Source organism: Scyliorhinus torazame, chromosome 8 (genome assembly GCF_047496885.1).
Source record: "Scyliorhinus torazame isolate Kashiwa2021f chromosome 8, sScyTor2.1, whole genome shotgun sequence".
In the NCBI taxonomy this organism is placed as follows: Eukaryota; Metazoa; Chordata; class Chondrichthyes; order Carcharhiniformes; family Scyliorhinidae; genus Scyliorhinus; species Scyliorhinus torazame.
Window position 1 is genome coordinate 50,404,310 of NC_092714.1, and position 19,729 is coordinate 50,424,038.

The window sequence follows — 19,729 nt, forward strand, 5'->3', positions numbered from 1 at the left end:
TAAATATAAACATATAAATGAAGCACACGGGTTCAACCCCCAGTTTGTGACAAGTGAACTAATTTCAACCAAGGCGGCAAGTAATTGCGAGGGGGCTGGTGGGGCCAGTGAAAAAAAGGAATACAGAAGTTGGTATTTCCACAGTGATTGATTTTAATTAATCTTATGCCTGGTTTTCAACATTCTCCTCGAAAATTATTATTGCAAACAATGCTGCAATTTCTTAACTTCAGCTGAAGCCTCATGTACCTCAGGGAAACCTGTGGGCCCTCCAATCTGCCCCTTCCAGAATAATTCCAAAATTTGTATCTCCTTAGCTCGACCGATGACTCATGCATCAAGAAATGATTCCAGGCAATATTTCTGAACTTGCCTTTCACCGATTTATACTTGTAGCCCCTTATCCTATAGGCATGGCATTGGGCAAGATAATTTTCTGGATTAACATTGTCTCTTATCACTTTGATACCTTGTATGCCTCTACAACATCTTTGTTAATTGACCTTTCAAGGCTGAAGACTCCATCCAGGCTTTATTCAGAACCCTGTGACACGAGGGAGCAGCCTTGCAGCCCTTCTTTGCACCATTTGGGATGTTTCCCACATTCTCAGTTATCCAAATTTATTTCAGGAGATAGATGGGGCTCGACTAGAAAATAGTTCAGTTTTATCATGATGTTCTCAGACTTGTGGTCTTGTTTGGTTTATGGACTGCTGCTCCAAAACTGACAGATTGGATAAGATAGAGTCCAACAATAATCCTTGATCTCTTCCACCCTTTCCTCCAATCAGTGATTAATTCTTCCACATACTTATTCTTCAATTAACCGATAACCATATTGTCCTCATCTACAAGAATAAGTGTATTAATAATTTAAGCTAATTATTGTGTTATTTACCTGTATTATAGAGCTGGGCAATGATGAAGACAGTACACAAGGAACACTGCTGGAGTTTTTATCTGCAATAGAGCAAAATTTGGTCTTTGTATTACAAGCATGTAGTCTATATGTTAATCCATATCAACCTGAAGTACTGTTACATCTGACCCCAGCATACACCGTCATATTACAGGGAATAATTACACATCTGCTTAAAGGCTGCCGGATAACACCTGGAGATTAGATAGTATTGACACCAGAAAAGGAACTACAGAAGAAATAAAAACACCAAATGCCTCTTTTGTAATCTTCATTCTTGGGATCTGGGCAGCCGTAACAAGGATGCCATTTACTGCCAATCCCTGGTTGCCCTGAAGTGGTGGGCCTCATCTTGTAATTGAGGTAGCAAACAGGGTAGATGTATGTCCAACCATTATTTTTTTGACATTTTTAAATACTAATACTGGAACAATGGAAGATAAAACTTTTTAAATATTCATCTGAAAAATGTGTTACATTCGGTTTGATTTCTTCAATAAAAGTGAGAAGTTCGGAGGCTTTGATAAGATATGGCGACTGCATTTTGATCTCAAGCTTCTTTTATCTTGCTATTTCAAATTCAACACTACATGACTACATGATACTTAAGGGAGCTGTAGATACTTGGAGATTATCTTTTACACATCCCACAATAAGACTGCTCTATAAATATTTGTTCAAAAAAAAACAATGAAATAATAATTGTTTCATATCTATTCAAGTAAAAGCCAAGTGCTTACTTGCTGAATCCTGTGACGGTGCATGCGGAAAGGTATTCCCATCAGATTCATCAGATGATGACACTTGTTCTTTACTCATTTTCTCATCATTAGGTGTGGAAGGCGGATTTGAAAGTAATTTGCTTTCATTTGTTTCAGTGGTAAAATCAGTTTCATAAACTATTTTGTCCAATGCAGGAAAACAAATAACAGCAAGATACCAATGTGATCTGCAAGCAAAACATGTCCGGTCAGAAGTTAACAAGGAATTAATTTTTACCCATTATTCCCTAGTTTAAAGATACCAACTTTATTGAGCTCTCCTCATTCTTAACTTTAGGAGATGGTCAAGAGCCCAAGAATAACCCTGGCACAAGTACTGGTAGTGAGTTACAGGCACCTGAAGCACTACAGGAGTTTACTGTTGCTTTGCTCATTATTACATAGCCTGGCAGCAGAGCATATAAAATGAAGGAATCAGGATAGAGTGAATCTGAACAATAAATCATTTGTAGGTCTAATAATTAAAACAAGCTTCTATTAAACAGCTTGTGAAAGAATCACATAATAGTTTAGAATCTGTGAGCTATCAATAATGACTGTTTGGTCTCATCAATTTATCTAGGTTTAGAGCAAAATTCTGGGGATGCTGGAATCTGAAACAAAAACAGAGACAGTTGGAAAAATCCAAGCAGGTCTGGCAGCATCCAGAGGGAGAGAAAACAGAGTTAATGCTCTCATGCTCACATGTCCGCCCTGGGTCTGCTGCAACGTTCCAGTGAAACTCTAAAACTAGAGGAGCAGCACCTCATCTTCTGATTACGCACATTCAGCCCTCAGGACTAAGAGTTCAAATTTTAGGATTTTGACATTTCTCCTCCACCTTTACCTTTTTTATATCCCAAACATTTTTTTTAGTTCCGAATCAAAACTATCTCTCCCATCTGTCGCTTGTTCTTAAACTTTGCTACAGCTTTGTTGCAATCTCTCCCAGCTCCCACTAGGACTGTTCCACCCCCTCTTGTATACGGACTCAAAATATTAACTCTGTTTTCTCTCCCGACTGATGCTGCCAGACCTGCTGAGTTTTTGCAGCTTTCTCCGTTTATGTTGTAGCTAGGTTTAGTGTTCTACTCAAACAAATTTTTCTGAGTGATCTCAGCTGCAACATCCACAACAGGTTATAGAAAGCACACTTACTCTTCATTAACAGGCACAAATACAAAATCCTTTGTAAAGATATCCACATGTCGAGTCCATGTTCTCACACGTTGATGTCTCTTGTGCTGTATTCTACAAGGGCAGCATAAAATGCACTTTTAAAGTAGGTAAATTGTGAACATGCAATTCAGGATTAACAAATCTACAAAAACTAAAGTCAAATTGTTATTGTTTCTTCTTTAAGTAAACCCAGTTAATAGCTTAAAAACAAAGAAATTTGCAACACTGAAGGTTTGAAAAGATTCAAATGTGGGCATTGTAAATCTGTCGGTGCTAGCATAACAAGCTGCAGATCCTCAATTTTGCTTGAAGTTGGTACATCTCAAAACGTACATACAATTACAACAGACAGAATTGCTAAATAATTACAAATTCCAAATATTTACAAGTTTTAATCAGAGCAAAATAAAAAAAATTGCAAACACTTAGTTAATGCAGGGCCAGACAAGGAGGAGAGCTGGCTAAGTTTGATTGGGTAAATAGACTAAAAGGCATGGTGGTAAATAACCAGCGACAAAACAAATTCTGCGACAAAGATCCATCAGTGGATCTTACTGAGGTGATCAAAGATAGTATTAGATTAAAAACAAGGCTTATAAATGCTGCAAAACACAGGGCTAAGTTGGAGAATTGGGTGTTTTAGAAACCAGCAAAGTGCCACCAAAAAGTTGATAAAAAGGGGGGGGGGGGGGGGGGAGAAAAGTGTGTAAATGGCCAGGAATATACAGACTGTGTGAGCTTTCATTCGTAAGAGAGAGTAGCCTGGGGAGTGGTGGTGGTGGTGGAGGCAGTGGCATAGTGGTAATGCCACCGGAGCAGTAATCTGCTTTAGGGACACAGGTTCAAATCAGCTGGTGGTGGAATTTAAATGTAATTAATTAATTAATCCAAAATTAAAGCTAGTCTCAGTAACGGCATCATGAAACCATGGTTGACTGTCATAAATACCCACCTGGTTCATTAATGAAAGAAATCTACTGTCCTTACTGGTTGAGACTAATGTCCTCTGAAATGGCCGAGCAAGCACTCAGTTATACCAAACCACTACAACGTCCAAAAGGAATGAAACTGGATGGACCACCCGGCATAAGCACTTTCACATCCTCCTTACATCTGAGAGCTTGTACCAAAATTGGGAGAATTGTTCCACAGATCAGTCAAAGAACAGCCTGATATAGTCGCAAGCACTGCAACATACCTTACTGAAAATGTCCCCGAAACAAGCATCACACATCACACGGCCTGTTCCACCAGCAGAACAGACCCATTAGTGATGGCATTCAGTCATTCCCCTGCAAGTCTTCAACATTGACTCCGCACCCAATGAAGTTTTGTGGCAAGGAAACTTATTGTTGATTACCATCTATCACCACCACCACCCCCACCTCTCCGCACCTTCCCCTCACCCCAGGTAATGCATCAGTACCTCTTCATGTTGAACACCAATGGAAGATGCACTGAGATGCAAGAGTACGTACTCTGGGTGAGGAGGCTTTGATGTCCATCATCAAGAGTGGCTTGATTGTACAACTACTGGCCAAGCCCTGAAGGACATGGCTGCTAGACTGGGTCTGCAGCAGTTGATGAGGGAAAAATCTACTTGATCTTACCCTCACCAATCTAGCTGTCACAGGTGCATCTGTCCATGACATTATTGGTAGGAGTGACGATTGCAGAGTCTTTGTGGAGATGAAGTTGCATCTTCACATTGAGTGTTCACCCTCCAATTGGTGGCAATAACATCTTGCTAAATGGGATAGACTTAGAACAGATTTAGTAACTCAATGAGGTTTCCATGAGGTGCTGTGGGCCATCAGCAGAACTGTATTCAACCATAATTTGTAAGCTCCAGTTGGTTCCTTCACCATTGCTGCAGGTCCAGTTTGGTAGGTATGTCCTTCAGGGCTCAGGCAGCTTGGTCAGCTGTAGTGCTACTGACCTTCTGTTAATGATGGACCCACCCCAAGTACCTTTCACACTCAATGCTCCTTCCATGTGGTGTTTAACATGGAAGAATACTGATTCATCAGTTGAAAGAAGGCGGTAGCTGGTAATCAGCAGGAGATTTCCTTGTCCACATTTGATCTGATGAAATTAGACTTCATGGGGTTTGGAGTCAATATTGACTACTCCCAAGGTCTCTCACTCCCTACTGTAATGCATTCTGCCACTAGTTCTGAGGGGACAGGCCATACCCATGGAAGGTATAGAGGAAAATGGGCCATTAGCTGTAAGACATGGCTCAGTGAATATGGCTATGCTGTTGCTTGACTAGTCTGAGGGACAGCTCTACCAATTTTGGCACAAGTTGGTGAGGAGGATTATGCAAGGTCGACGAGGAAAGATGTGCCTTTGTTGTGTCTGGTGCCTACGTCTTTAATAATAATCTTTTTTGTCACAAGTAGGTTTACATTGCAATGAAGTTACTGTGAAAAGCCCCTAGTTGCCACATTCCGCGCCTGTTCGGGTACACAGAGGGAGAATTCAGAATGTCCAATTCACCTAACAGCACGTCTTTCAGGACAAGTGGGAGGAAACAGGAGCACCCGGAGGAAACCCATGCAGGCACGGGGAGAACGTGCAGATTCCACACAGTGACCCAGCCGGGAATCGAACCTGGGACCCTGGCACAGTGAAGCCACAGTACTAACCACTGTGCTACCGTGCTGCCCCAGGTCTTGCCAGGTCTTTAGCCTGGTTTCATTCTCCTTTAACTTTCCGCAGCAGTTTGACACAACTGCACAGTTTGGTAGGTCATTTTAGAGGGCAGTTAAGAATCAATCAGTTCAGGTTGGCAGATTTCCTCCTCTGGAGGGCATTAGTAGGTCAGATGGATTTTTACAACAATCTGTTAGCTTCACAAACATCATTAATGAGACTAGCTTTAAATTCCAGATGCCCTACTGAAATTAGCAGCTAGGAAATCGCACCTTTTCGCTGTATTAATGCTGGCTTTTTGTCGAATCAGTACAGCTTAGAATTAATTAGCTGCCCTGCTGGGATCTGAACTCCATCTGGGCATCTGGATCAATGGTCCAGTAATATAATCACCATACTCCCGGCCCCATGAAAATGAATACATCTAAGCTGTACTGATTCGACAAAAAGCCAGCATTAATACAGCGAAAAGGTGCGATTTCCTAGCTGCTAATTTCAGTGAATCCAGCAAGTTCACCTTTAGACTGCTGCACAAAACCTATGCATCTAGGGCTGGCAGCTCTAAAATAGTAGCACATTAATGATTAAAAACTGTGACAGAAGTGTGAATAGTTTAGTAAGGACCAGAAAAGTAATCCATGTGACTTTTAGAAAATTTGCTTACGAGAGGTTAGTTGCCTCTTCTGATCCGGCATTGTCCTTCCGGGTCAGGCGTCGATAAAAGAAGCTACTAAAAATGTGAGTATGTTCAGCAAGTTCTTTGGGTGCTTTCTCCAGCAAAAGGTACCTTAGGCAAAATAAACAGCACCAGTTAAACTTCATACTGAACTTTAATCAATGTATGAATCACAAAAAGTTGGTTTGCAGATAATTAAGAAGGCAAATGGAATGTTGTCCTTCATTGCTAGAGGGAGGTTATGTTGCAGTTGTATAGGGTGCTGGTGAGGCCACACCTAGAGTACTGTGTACAGTTTTGGTCTCCTTACTCGAGAAAGGATGTACTGGCACTGGAGGGTGTGCAGGAGATTTGATAGATTGAATCCAGAATTGAAACGATTGGCTTATGAGGAGAGGCTGGGATTTTAGAAGAGTGGAGGGGGGGGGGGGGGGGGGGATCTTATAGAAACTTAGCAAATTATAAAGGGAATGGATAAGAGAGAAACAGGGAGGTTGATTCCACTGGTGGGTGAAAATAGAACTGGGGGGTGGGGGCATAGCCTCAAAATAAGGGGGAGCAGATTTAGGATCGAGTTGAGGAGGAACTTCTTTACCCAAAGGGTTGTGAATCTGTGGAATTCCCTGGCCAGTGAAGCAGTTGAGGCTACCTTGTTGAATGTTGTACGGCAAATAGATTTTTGAACAACGAAGGGATTAAGGGTTATGAGGCGCGATTCTCCGCTCCCGCGACTAAGTGCCCACGGCGCCGTGAACGCCGTTGAGGTTCATGACGGCGCGAAACGGCCCCGATCTCAACCGATTCAGGGCCCGGAAATGGGCTAGGATCGGGGCCGTGAGAAACCCGGGGGCGGGGGGGGGGGGGGGAGTGTCGCTAAAGCAGCGTCCTCAGCACGCGCCGGGCATTGGCGCCGCATAAAAGCGGGGCCGCGTCATCCGCAGCCCAACTGGCATCACCCGCGCATGCGCGTTTTGGCCGGTGCGAGCCGGCGCCAACCTGCACGTGCGGGTTGCCATCCTCCCCGAGGCCCTCCGCCTCCTTCCCTCCGCGCCCCGCAAGAAGATGTCGGATGGATCTTGCGGGGCGCGGAGGGAAGGAGGTCCTCCTTCAGAGAGGCCGGGCCGCCGATCGGTGGGCACCGATCGCGGGCCAGACCCCCTTTGAGTGCAACCCCGGTGAAAGAACCCCCCTCGCCACCCACAGGCCGCCCCCCCCAGCGTTCCTGCGTTGTTCCCGCCAGCAGCGACCAAGTGCGGATGGCGCCAGCGGGAAGTCGTCATTTTGGGCAGGCTGCTCGGCCCATACGGGCCGGAAACTAGCGGGTGTAGCGGAGAATCGCCATTTTGGGTGTCCCGGGCGATTCTCTGGCCTGCGCCGCGCAGTAATCGACAGGGTCGCTCCTGCCACTTGGGTGCATCGCGGGGAGGGCGTCGGACTGGCGTCGCGGGGAAAAATGGCGCGGCAGACGATTCTCCAAACCGGCGCGGGGGCAGGGAATCGCGCCCATGGCGAGCAGGCAGGCAAGTGGAGAGTCCACAAAAAGATCAGCCATGATCTTATTGAATGGCGGAGCAGGCTCGAGTGGCCAGATGACCTACTCCTGCTCCTAGTTCTTATAGCTAATGTTTCTTTCTTTAACACATATCAACATAATATGAATAATTCATTAAAAGCACAAGATTAATTCCTGACTAGTGTTAAGCAAGGAAAACAGACCACTCAATTACTGGTATCAGTGTATCATAATCACGGAATACATTATTTCCAGGGGGAGATCATATAATTACGAGATAGCAAATTCACCTATTTTAGGGTCATCACACAAATCTATTTCAGAGAGCAACACTTCTAAACATGAACCGCAAAAAAAATACAGCAACTAATTCCACAACTCACCAAAGCTTGTTCGGCAGCACCTTCCAAACTCGCAACCTCTACCACCTAAAACGACAAAGGCAGCAGATGCACAGGAACACAAGCACCTGCAAGCTCCCTTCCAAGCCACACCTCAACCTGACTTGGAAAGACATTGCCATTCCTTCACTATCGCTGGGTCAAAATCCTGGAACTTCATCGCCACCTTCTCTGGGGCATAAGAATGCTGATGTAGCCAGTGATGTCCATATCCCATGAAAAAATTTTAAAAACACTAATTTGTGCAAAAGTTGTTTTCTCAATCTGAAGCTGTAGCCAGAGTCAGTATTATTACCCACTTGGATTCTGCCAGTGGATAAAACACCACCCTTCGCCACATTTCCCTCCAGGCTGTCTGTTACCATATTGACAATGAGGTTCTTTAGAAATCATCTGAATTGATGTGAGCTTCGACCTTTTTTATACTCCATGCTCATTGTAAAAATCCTTGAAAAAGTAGTGTCATGTTGACTAAGTGTGACTGGCTTTTTAATGACATACGATGATAAATTTACTGCTGAAAAACTCTGGCCTGAAAAAAAATCTGTTGTGCATTTGTGGAACCTCAAATGTTTTAAAATTAGAGGTCGTCCTTTTGAGACAGAAATTAAGAGAATTTCTCTCTCTCATAGGGTTGTGTGGAACGATCTGCGTCAGAAGACGGTTGGGGGGGGGTCAATCACTGAAAATTTTAAGGAGGTAGATTGATTCCCTTGGGTTATTGGGGGTAGATGGGAATGCAGAATGTGAAACACAAACATATCAGGCATGATCTTACCAATGGCAAAGCAGGCACAAGAGGCCGAATGGCCTATCTCTGCTCCTATTTTGTATGTGCAGATGTCTCCATCCGATGACAATTTAAAAAAAATATATATATTTTTGAAGTTAATCCCACTAGATATGTCTCAATCTTTACTTCAGTTGCAGTAATATTGGAAAAAGTGAATGACAAAACCAGCTTGTAGATTACGGAAAAATTCTCACAAACAGAAAACCAATGTGATTGGCTATTAAGCCTGCTTGAAGATTTCAGTGTTGCAGGATGCCAGAGTACCCTTATAGCTGACAACAAAATGAAGTTAATGTTGAGAAAGGCGAAACCCATGCCACAAAACCAGATCTTTGTGGCCAGTTTTCTTCAAGGTCAGTGGCATGCAGCATGGCTTCGCCACTGAATGCAAAATCCAGACCAACAAGCATTTTATTAGCCTGTCACTGCAAAAGACCAAACAAGCTAAGGGCATTCAGGTTTAATGTTTGGTACAAGCTCAGAATATCTTGTTAATGTTCTTTATATATTTCAAAACAAGAATTAATAATTGTAATATGAATTGCCAAATCTTTCTTCTCAAAATAACCACCTCCAGTAAAGTATGGCATTCTTCCAGAACAATAAAGACCTAAACACTTACTTTAAATAGAAATCAATGATAACATCATTGAGAAACTCTCCCTCTTCCAGACATTCCAGATCTTCAGTCGTAACAGCAAGCCCTCCTTTAGTTGGTGGAGGAGGGAATACTATAATTCTGAGTGGGCAAAAAAACACACATTAAAATTATTTCCCCCTTTCTTTTAAAAAAAAAATCAATCATCAGAATAAAATAATTTCAATTGTACAATACCTGTATTAATTTGTGATATACAGGAATAGATAATATGGAAGCAAGCCTTAATTTATGAGTATGGAATACTTTGGTGATAAGGGGCAAATTGTGCTCATTTTAAGGTTTCACTTATGTATATTAAACGGAGCATCTGGGTATTTGTTAGATTTCTACACCAGAGAAACAGGTAACCCTAATTTAGTTGTATTAAACACATTCATGTGCCATAGTGCAGTGGAATACAGATTGACTCCTCAAGTTCACATTTACTTCAACACCTCATGACAGAGAAGCTGGGACTGAGCTGACATCTGGGGATACCCTCGGCGATAAAAGAACCCAGATTACAAAGTGAAATTTTCCAAGATCTAGAAGCAGAGCCACAAGGGTAATAAATTATTGGCCCTGGGTGAAAAAAATACTTTGACCAGCACAAAATGAATTATTTCAATTGCAGAGAAATTTCAACCATATATAAAATGCCCATATTTTTGTGGGCATTTAAATTGCTTATAATCGTTCCAATGTATTTTCCAAACATGCAATCTGAAAAAGAAATCCATGCAGGTGCGCATGTCATATTATGAAGGATACATGGAATGCAACAATGCTTTCATACCCACTAAAACCAGGTCTAGCTCCAAGAGAAATGCTTGGTAAAATGACAGTGGTAGACATGCTGGATATAAGTAGCATGTGACTCAAATCAACCCTATACTGGGCAGGATGACATTTGATCATCTATTAATATTAAATCAAATTCTTCAATTACAATTATTTTGTATTGAAGAACTCCCACGGAAAATGGCTCATAACGCCAGGGTAAGACAGAAATAGATTGTCGAAGGTGCATTTTTTGTAGATCGGCAAAACTACACATGAACATAATTGTAATATGCATACTGCAATATATTACATAGAAACTTATACAAAACGTTCAAGCATATCACCCACTATTTTTTTTCATTAACACATTCAATTAATGAGAAAGCAGGATTGGGCTGTTGAGTTGGATGATCAGCCATGATCTTGATAAATGGCGGAGCAGGCTAGAAGGACCAAAAGACCTCCTCCTGCTCCTATCTTCTATATGTATGTAATTGATTGGGGGCAGAAGAAAATTCACAACATAATTAGACATGTCTAATCCACAGATAACCCTGGAGATATATTTACAACATAAATTAGCTTTTACTTTATAGAACTCCCTAAAGGATCATGCAAAAAGTATTGTGTTAAGATCAGTGAAGAGAGAACCACCATATTCATAATAATGCACCTGGCAATTATTAGAGCTGGCTCCTGACAAGCCAACAATCAGTCTTTTACCAAATGACCAAGTCATTAAGAGCTGCGCTTAAGGGCAGTTGGGAATGGGAAACACTATGTTCACATCCAGTGAACAAATAAAATAAATAAGCTTACTTCTGAACTGGTCCACTCTGCCTAAATGTGTGCTTTTCCTTCTCTTGTTTTGATGCAATTGAGACCATGTACTGGCCCTTTCTCCGCATATGACACAAGGTGTAATTATTTGGTCTCACTGGACTTGCATTTTCCTCCTACAGAAGTGAAAGCAGAACGATAAGCAAAAAAGTTTATATTATTCAAGAGAGATTCTGGAGTACAGGTGATTGCTTTTTCTCTTACACCCACAAAAGGCAATTTCAACAAATGGCAATTCCAACTTTACTTCAGCAGCATAACTAGTTAACATGTTCAGGCCCAGATTGTAATAGCACTATAATCACACTTACAAATTCAATATTCTAATGTTTGAAGCTCAACAGTGATATTTCAAATGTATTTGCAATCAGCTCCATTGCATATTACTAATCAGCAGTTGTGAGTGGCAAATCTTAAAAGGAAGAAATGTTACTGCTGAGCTTCAGATATTCTTTAAACGTTGGATACAACATTAAACATTCACATTTTAAGTACAATACATTCCAATGCAGAAGTAAGTTCATTCTCATTAGTCCAGTGTTCCTTAACAGAAAAACACAAGTTTGACTCCCTGCTTTACAACGATTACATTTCTGCTTCCCACACAAGGGCTGAATTTAATGGCTGTATTGCTGGCCCCGTCTACGGTTGGTAAGCTGGTGGCATCCATAGCAGGGCCCATTTCTGGAGCCTAGACAAAACTAAATGCTAATTTGGCAATCTGTTGCCTGTCAATAGGATTTCCAGCGCTTTGAGACAAAAATCCCATCTCCAAGAGCTGCCAAGCAGACAGCCAGGTGCTTTTCAGGGCCAGCAGCACCACCAGGGTTGTGGCCACTGCTAAGACTACAGGAGACCATAGGCCAGGAACGCGCTGGGGGCCTGGAGTAAAGTTAAGTGGGTAAGCTCGTTGGGGCCAGGCGAGTTGGAGGGGGTGATGGTCAGTGTGGGGAATGAAGGTTGGGCTTTTAGTGGGCCAGCTCTTGCCTCCAACAGGGCCCTTCACACCCCTCCCCACCTCTGTCAAGTTTGTAGACAGGCAGCTTGGGTATAGCCAGCAGCCAGCCAATGTGACATGGGCCCCCCCTGCTGGCAGAATACCTGCAGTGGTGGGATGAAGCCCTCTATTGACCCTCAATTAGACATTTGGGGGGCCTCAATTGCCCTGTGGGCAGGAAGGAATGGTGGTTGTCTGGAAGGTGGCAGGGTCTCCACCTCGTGCCTTCCTGCTCGATTACTTTTTTTTCTTGTATAAACTGAAAGAATTGTCAGGGACCTGCCTTAATTTATTAAGTCACCTGAGACAAATTAGACTCCTGCGATACTGTAGCCATATCCACTTGCTGCTGCAAGCTTTTGCAGCACGACAACAAGGAACTCTGCTCTGAACTAAAGTTAGCCAGCAGCTGATAAGTTTCATCCAATGGCATAACATCGCATAAGTCTGTAATTTCATGCTTTTCACTTATATCGGTCATGATTTTTTTCAAAGCTGCTGTTTCTGTTGTTTGCAAAGGTTTGAAAAGTTGAATGAAGATAAATTCGTTACACTTATCTGCAAAGAAAAACAGCTGTAATGAAATACAGGAATCAACACAAAAACACCAAATCAGGCTTTCTAATTGGTTTACAACTTCACAAATGCAGATCATGTACAAAGGATCTTGAACAGAATCTCAGATTAATGAGATGAAATTTTGTTTAAAAAAAGAAAATTCTCTCTAATTTTATGAAAAGCCGTTTTAGAATGAGGTTCGCGATATTAATTTTAGGCAGATTGGTAGCAGAGTTCAAAACTCACCTCCTGCCCCAGAAAATGGACTCAAGGTATTTTAACTCTCTGGCATCAGTAGAATCTCAATGGATAGATTTTCTAACCAATAATGGGAAACCTCTCTATTATGCAGCACAATTTCTAGTGCCAGAGACTTATTTAGAGAACATAGAACATACAGTGCAGAAGGAGGCCATCCGGCCCATCGAGTCTGCACCGACCCACTTAAGCCCTCACTTCCTCCCTAGCCCGTAACCCAATAACCCCTCCTTTAAAGTGGGAATGCGTTGCAAGAAATTCTAAAACAATTGTTATAAAATTGCATAAAAAGGGACAAATGCACACTTACAATCATGTTTTGAAGGACTGGTTTGTGACTGTTTGTTAACTTCATCTATATAATCTGCAGCAAACCACAGGAAAATGATTGAGTGATTCCCGCAGACGGTGTCAGACAGTCCCTCCCACACACTGTATTTCTTCAAGTGAGAGGCATTCAGTAGTAATGAATGGTTTATACCAGACAAATCTGCAAAACAAAAATAAAAGTTCAATATTGAGATAAATTAATGTATTAACGTCATATCATTACTCAATATTCCAAGTCCATTCGGAAAATAGTGGACTCTGGTTCTCCCAAAGTTAACCAGCTTTTCTTAAAAAAAAAAAAGATGACAATAATAATTGCAGGAATTGTAAGTACAAGGTGCTGGCCCTATTACCCTGCTGAAAAGTCGGGGGCGAGTCCACCTCCACTTGACAGGATGCCCTGCAATAATTTAATGGCGGTTGAGCAAGGCTTTTGCCCCAATTTGGGAGGAAGTCTCACCTCTTACGGATGTGGCCAATCAAATGGCCAGCAGCTCTCTAGTCCCAGTCGCACCACAGAGTAATATCTACTGCTGGGAATACAGGAAGTACCCAAATTATCTATGCCATGGACCTGGACTTAAACGGCAAGCCTGGGGTTTCACTGGGGCTAGGCTAGCAGAGGGGGAGATGTGGAAGGGAGCTAGGAACTACCTTGTCAGTACTTCCAAAATGCACAGGATACCCGAACAGAAGGCACCATCTAACCCCTAGTAACCATATTAATAGAATACCTACAGTGCGGAAGGAATCCATTCGGCCCATCAGTCTGCACCGACCCTCCCAAAGAGCACCCCATCCATTTCCCTGCCCTATGCCCATAATTCCCATCTAACCTTTTTGACACTAACGGGCAATTTAGTATGACCAATCACCTAACAGCACATCATTTTGACTGGGAGGAAACCGGAGCACCCGAGGAAACTCACGCAGCCACAGAGACAATGTGCAGACTCTGCACAGACAGTGATCAGAGCCGGGAATTGAACCTGGGACCCTGGTGCTGTGAAGCAACAGTGAAGCAACCACTGTGCTGCCCAAGGATAACACCTTAACAGGGAATATGGTTCATAATGGTTCATGAACTCCTCTCATCTTGTCAATAGATCAGCACTTCTGTAAGTGACAAATGTCAACAGCTTATTCAACTTGTGGAGTGAACAAGGTGCAAGATATCTCAACAGAGCTGTTCCTGGGTTGAATTCTCCCAAAAATTGAATACGGGCACGATTGTCCCAAAACATTTGTGGTGGGTTTTTCAGGGAGCCGGCGATTTCCCAACCGCTATTCAATAACATTGTCACTTTTTTGGGCCCTGGGGTGTTTCTCGCTGGTTCAGCCCAAAGGTAGAATTTGTTTCAGCACTGGGGAGCTGAACTCCGACATCCTATTTTTAAAGGGTGCCCCGATCTCCAAGTGAGCTGGTGGGTCTCTCTCTCTCCCCAGCCCCCCCAACCATGGACAATGTCACCCCTACACAAATGGACACTACCCCCCCCCCCCACCCAAGTGAGGACACCCTGCTATGGGGTCCCTGGGGATCCCCCCTTTTCAGCTCCCCCCCCCACCCAAGCCCCCTTTTACAGCACCCCCTTCCTTCCAGGACCCCCACCCATCACCCCTCCAACCTCCCAGAAGCCCCTACCTACCTTCCCTGCATTCCCCCCACCCTTCAAATCCCCCCGCCACCCTCATTTCATGGGCATGGATCCCCCTCGGCCCCTGACCTTTGCTCGGGCACCCTCCACTGCCAACCTGGAGCACAGTGCTCCTGCTGGCCTGGCAGTGCCATCCAGGCACCTTGGCAGTGCCAAGGTTCCCACGTTCCAGGGAGAGGGCCAGGGAGTCACCCTGCATTTACCCAGACCACCCAGGGGTCTCAGATGGCCCAGGAGAGCACCGGGTGCCATTCCGCCTGGTCCACGTTTGTGTGGACCAGCACTGTTTGGCGCTCGGCTGCAACCTCCCTGGGGAGGCCGAACAATCAAGGGAGGCTGGTGAATCTTGGGCAGTTAGGTCGTAAGCAGATTTACAACTACTTCCGCGACCATCACTTGGTCTCACCATTTGGGGTAGAGTTCCGACTCCGATGTCTTGCGGGACCTCGGTGAATTCCACGAGGCATGAAGGCTGTCGGGAGGCTCACCGCAAAGCGGCCGGAGATTCGAGCCCAGTGTGTAATTTTGGGTGTGAAAACTGGTGATATTCCCGCTGCCTGTTCAGTCACTTAGGGCACTCCAATCTGCAGACAACCCATACACAGCCCCCCCACCCACAACCCAAAACAAACTGACCGACACCCTGCGATGGGGCTGTCGAAGGCTCCCCACTCCCCTCATGCCACCCCTCCCCTTTTATGACCATGCTCCCTCTCAGATCCCTTGGCACAGCTGCCTGGCACTCCGATAGTGCCCTTTGGCACACCCTCAGTGCCAGGGTTCCAGGCACCCTGCCCCCTCCCACCCGGAGACTCCAATGGCCTTTGAGCCCCAGTGTGGTCACCACATCCCCGTTGATGGCGACCAGTGGTGATTCCTGCCAGCAGGACTGGTGAATCACAGGCGCCGGGAGACTCTGCATATGCAAGTCTGGTCCACATCCAGTGTGGGCATGAATCAGATTGCGTTCGGTGCCATGCACTGAGAGTCCAGAGGGGCTGACCTGCTATTCTCCTAGAATAGCACAATGGGGCGGGTGCGTCCTTTACCCAGCATCCACACATTCTGGGACAATTCGGAGCAGTAGTTTTAAGAACATAAACAGAAATAGGAGTAGACTATGCAGCCACTCGATTCTCTTCCATGTAATACAATCATGGAGCGGAGCTGATCTTCTGCCTCAATCCACTTTTCCACCTGCTCCCCATATCCCTGAGAGATGAAAAATCTGAGTAAATTCAACAGTGATATCAACAATATTGGAGCGTCAACAACCCTCTGTGGTAGCAGTGGTTAGCACTGTTGCTTCACAGCGCCAGGGTCCCGGGTTCGAATCCCAGATGGGTCACTGTCTGTGTGGAGTCTGCATGGGTTTCCTCCGGGTGCTCCGGTTTTCTCCCACAAAGATGCACAACCCTCTGAGTGAAGAAATTCCTCCCCATCTTAGTCCTAAATGATGGATCCCCTATACTGAGACAGTAATCCGGCGCTCTAAATTTCCCTGGCACTCTGATATCTATCCTGCCAAGCCTCTTCAGAAGCTCGTAAGTTTCAAATAGATCACCTCTCATTCTCCTAAACGCTAGACAAAATAGACTCAATTCATTCATTGTAGGGCAATCCTCTCAACCCAGGGACCAATCAAGTGAACTAAATCAGTCGTGCTGGATATTCCCCTTCCTAATTTTAGAAGGAAGGTGAAATGTAGTGCTGCTGCAGCCACCCTAGCTGAAACCAGCTAGTTAGCAGGCCTGGGGTGAAACCAGGCACTCTCATGGGCCTGTATGGCTCAGCCATTCACTGGAGGAAAAAACAGCAGACATTGGAGGGGCAAGGACAGCTTTTTAAAGATTAAAAAATGGATCAAGCACACTTAAAATTCAATTAAGATGTACCAATTGTGGATTTCAGACTTATGTTTAAACTCGAATATACGTATATAGTTGTAAAACAATAACACAATTAGGTTTGACACTCGAATATACGTATATAGTTGTAAAACAATAACACAATTAGGTTTGACACTCGAATATACGTATATAGTTGTAATAAAAACACAATTAGGTTTGAACACGCTAAGAAAAATAAGTTTCACCAAATATTGTGTTCCAAAAATGATTGATTAAATCCATATACATCTAAGAAAAAAACACGCATTCGTACAAGTTCGAAACTCAGATTAAAATCAGTCTGAAGATCTGGAAAAAAACATTCCAGCCCAGAACGATCTCAAATCCAGCAATCAGAAACTTAAAGCTGCGCTATTTAGGAGTTTTACTACACCAGCACCCATTTTTCCAAAAGCTTACCTCGCAAATAATCCCCATTCTCCTATGTTGACACTGAACACTTTGGTCATTTCTAATTATAATTGTACGGACATCTTAAATATTTTACCTGAAAAGGATATTGCAATATTGTCGTGACCAAACTGCAAGAAAAACAAAACAAAAAAACGGTTTTAAAAATTAAAAGACATTTGAAATTATGTTCATACTGCCACAAAATGAGTTTTGGCTGGGTGTGACTTCACTTGATTACAGAATTACATTAATACCAATCTAGAAAAATCATAAAGCCTGATGAACACAATAATGTGGAGGTACCCACCCCCTTGGAAAGAAACCATAGTGCGAGGAGTGCCATGATGTAACAAAACAATCAGTTAAGTTCTGTTCCACTGAGATTCAGCCAGTATTTGAGCATTCATATTTCACAAATCACTTCAAACCCCCTGCCCATCACAAATGAAGAAGTCACGTGATTAGACCAAGAAAGCAATGGAACATGTCAGGTCTCAAATTGCAGTTTTACCCAATATTCAATTAATTGCAGCATTGGGGAAAAACGCAACTTTATAGATAAACAGATTTACAAATCGAAGGAAGACGTGAGGCTAAAGATGTAAGATTAATTTTCTGGGGTAATGTTGGGCAAGTTTCTCCACAGGAGTTTTTTAAAAAAAACATGGGTTTTGCCAAATCCTGGAGTGGACTATACTCGTGCCTTTAAAACTGAAAATTATTTCATACTGCAGAGTTACCAGTAAATTGAATATGAAACAGTTATCACAATTACCTTGTATCAAAGTTAATACACAGAAGGACACAGCAGATTTAGTGGAATGACAACAGAGCTAATTTTATACACAGGCTGGAGAAAGTAGTTCCACTGCATAGAATAGACTCTGAACTATGAAAGAGAATAAATTGGGCACACCCGACACATCAGAAGCTCATCCTGTATTAAATCTGGATGAACAAGAGGACCACATGAAGATGTTGAGAGGCTTGGAGTTAATGTCATGTTAGTTAAGCAGAGCGTGTGGTGAAAAATTGAATGGATAGAATGGGTGATGTGTAGGAGGCCACAGGCAGAGGAACAAAGGATGCGGCAGGGGAGACCAGATTGAAAAAGGTTGTAAAAAGCAAGATGGGAGGAGCTTTTGGAGGGGCTTGTAGATGAAGACAAAGATTTTTAAGTTTCATCCATCCGAAGTCCAGAAACCAAAGAGGCATAACATAAGGCAATCAGGGAAGGAGGCAGCATTACAATGAGGAATGAAGTGGCAAATCAGAATGCATCATGGGATCTCCAAGGTTTGGCAAAGTTGTCAATACAGGCTTGAAGTTTGCAGTTTTTAAAAAAAAATTTGGAATGAATATGACCTTTTGGCCAGGAAGTTGAGCAGGTCAGTCTATTACAAGCTAAAGGATTTTTTTCCTTTGGGTCAAGATAAAAATAAGTTTATAAATGAGCCATGAGTTATACTGCAATAAACTGATTACTTGGCCTCAGGGTCAAATTAAGATATGAAGATGACTTGGCACAGCAGCAAAATATCAGGATAGATAAGTTAAAAGTTTTTTTAAATTCATTTACGCAGGATGGGGGTGTCCCTGGTTAGGCCAGTATTTATTATCCATCCCTAGTTGCCCTTCAGAAGGTGGTGAGCTGCCGCCTTGAACTGCTGCAGTCCGTGAGGTGTAGGTACACCCACAGGGCTGATGGAAAGGGAGTTTCAGGATTTTGCCCCAGCGAAGGAACGTCACTACATTTCCAAGTCAGGGTGGTGAGTGACTTTTTTAATTTACAGAAAGGAGGGAATACAACCCCGTCTATGAGGTAGGAAATAACTAGGATCATGAGAGATTCAGGAATTAACTAAAGTAACACCCCAAATCCAAACATGCAACCCAGAGGGGAACCCTCTCTGCAAGAATCACAGAATGGGGACAGGGAGAAAGGGAATAATGTTGCCCACCCACATCCCGTAGGGATAAGGATGAGAGCTACATGCGGGTTTAACACTACCCTAAACTGTGCACTTGAAATTTCCAGTGCCGCCATGAACCAATTTAGGTGGCATACCATGGCGAAGGGGAATACTGCATGACCAACGAGCCTCAATACCAGTAAGGTGGCATCCACTGCCCAGTGATCAACTCGAGTTTCTGCTTCCACCCCCAACAACAAATCAGACATTCGGCAATGATCAACAACCAAAGTTCTTGTAAGGAGCGAGTGAATAGAACTGATGATTTAAAGAAGGACTTACAGAGATACGGGCTTCCCGAGGGGAAGTAAATTCCAAAACCGCTGAATATCTACTGGAGTTCTGGAAGGAGGCCTGGGCAGCAATGAAGCAGTACAACCAAATTCAACCGCAAGTCAAACAAATGAAAATGTGAGAACCAAACCAAATGCAACAAGACATCCGTGGGTCAGAATTATCTCTCATGCACTGGTGGTAATACGAGTGGGA

General features: G+C 43.4%; 1 protein-coding gene across 6 annotated transcripts in view; it reads right to left on the reverse strand.

The window, feature by feature from the left end:
* LOC140427831 (sentrin-specific protease 7-like) overlaps positions 1-19,729 on the reverse strand; it is a 96,473-nt gene that overhangs the window by 11,199 nt on the left and 65,545 nt on the right. For all 6 annotated transcript variants that reach the window (XM_072513578.1, XM_072513577.1, XM_072513576.1 and 3 more), the window contains 9 exons: positions 17,362-17,395; positions 13,287-13,466; positions 12,462-12,718; positions 11,143-11,279; positions 9,523-9,639; positions 6,182-6,304; positions 2,839-2,931; positions 1,660-1,868; positions 899-960 (listed from right to left, as the gene is read on the reverse strand). In XM_072513578.1, the coding sequence (XP_072369679.1) occupies positions 899-960; positions 1,660-1,868; positions 2,839-2,931; positions 6,182-6,304; positions 9,523-9,639; positions 11,143-11,279; positions 12,462-12,718; positions 13,287-13,466; positions 17,362-17,395 (1,212 nt within the window). The remainder of the gene's footprint in view (positions 1-898; positions 961-1,659; positions 1,869-2,838; positions 2,932-6,181; positions 6,305-9,522; positions 9,640-11,142; positions 11,280-12,461; positions 12,719-13,286; positions 13,467-17,361; positions 17,396-19,729) is intronic.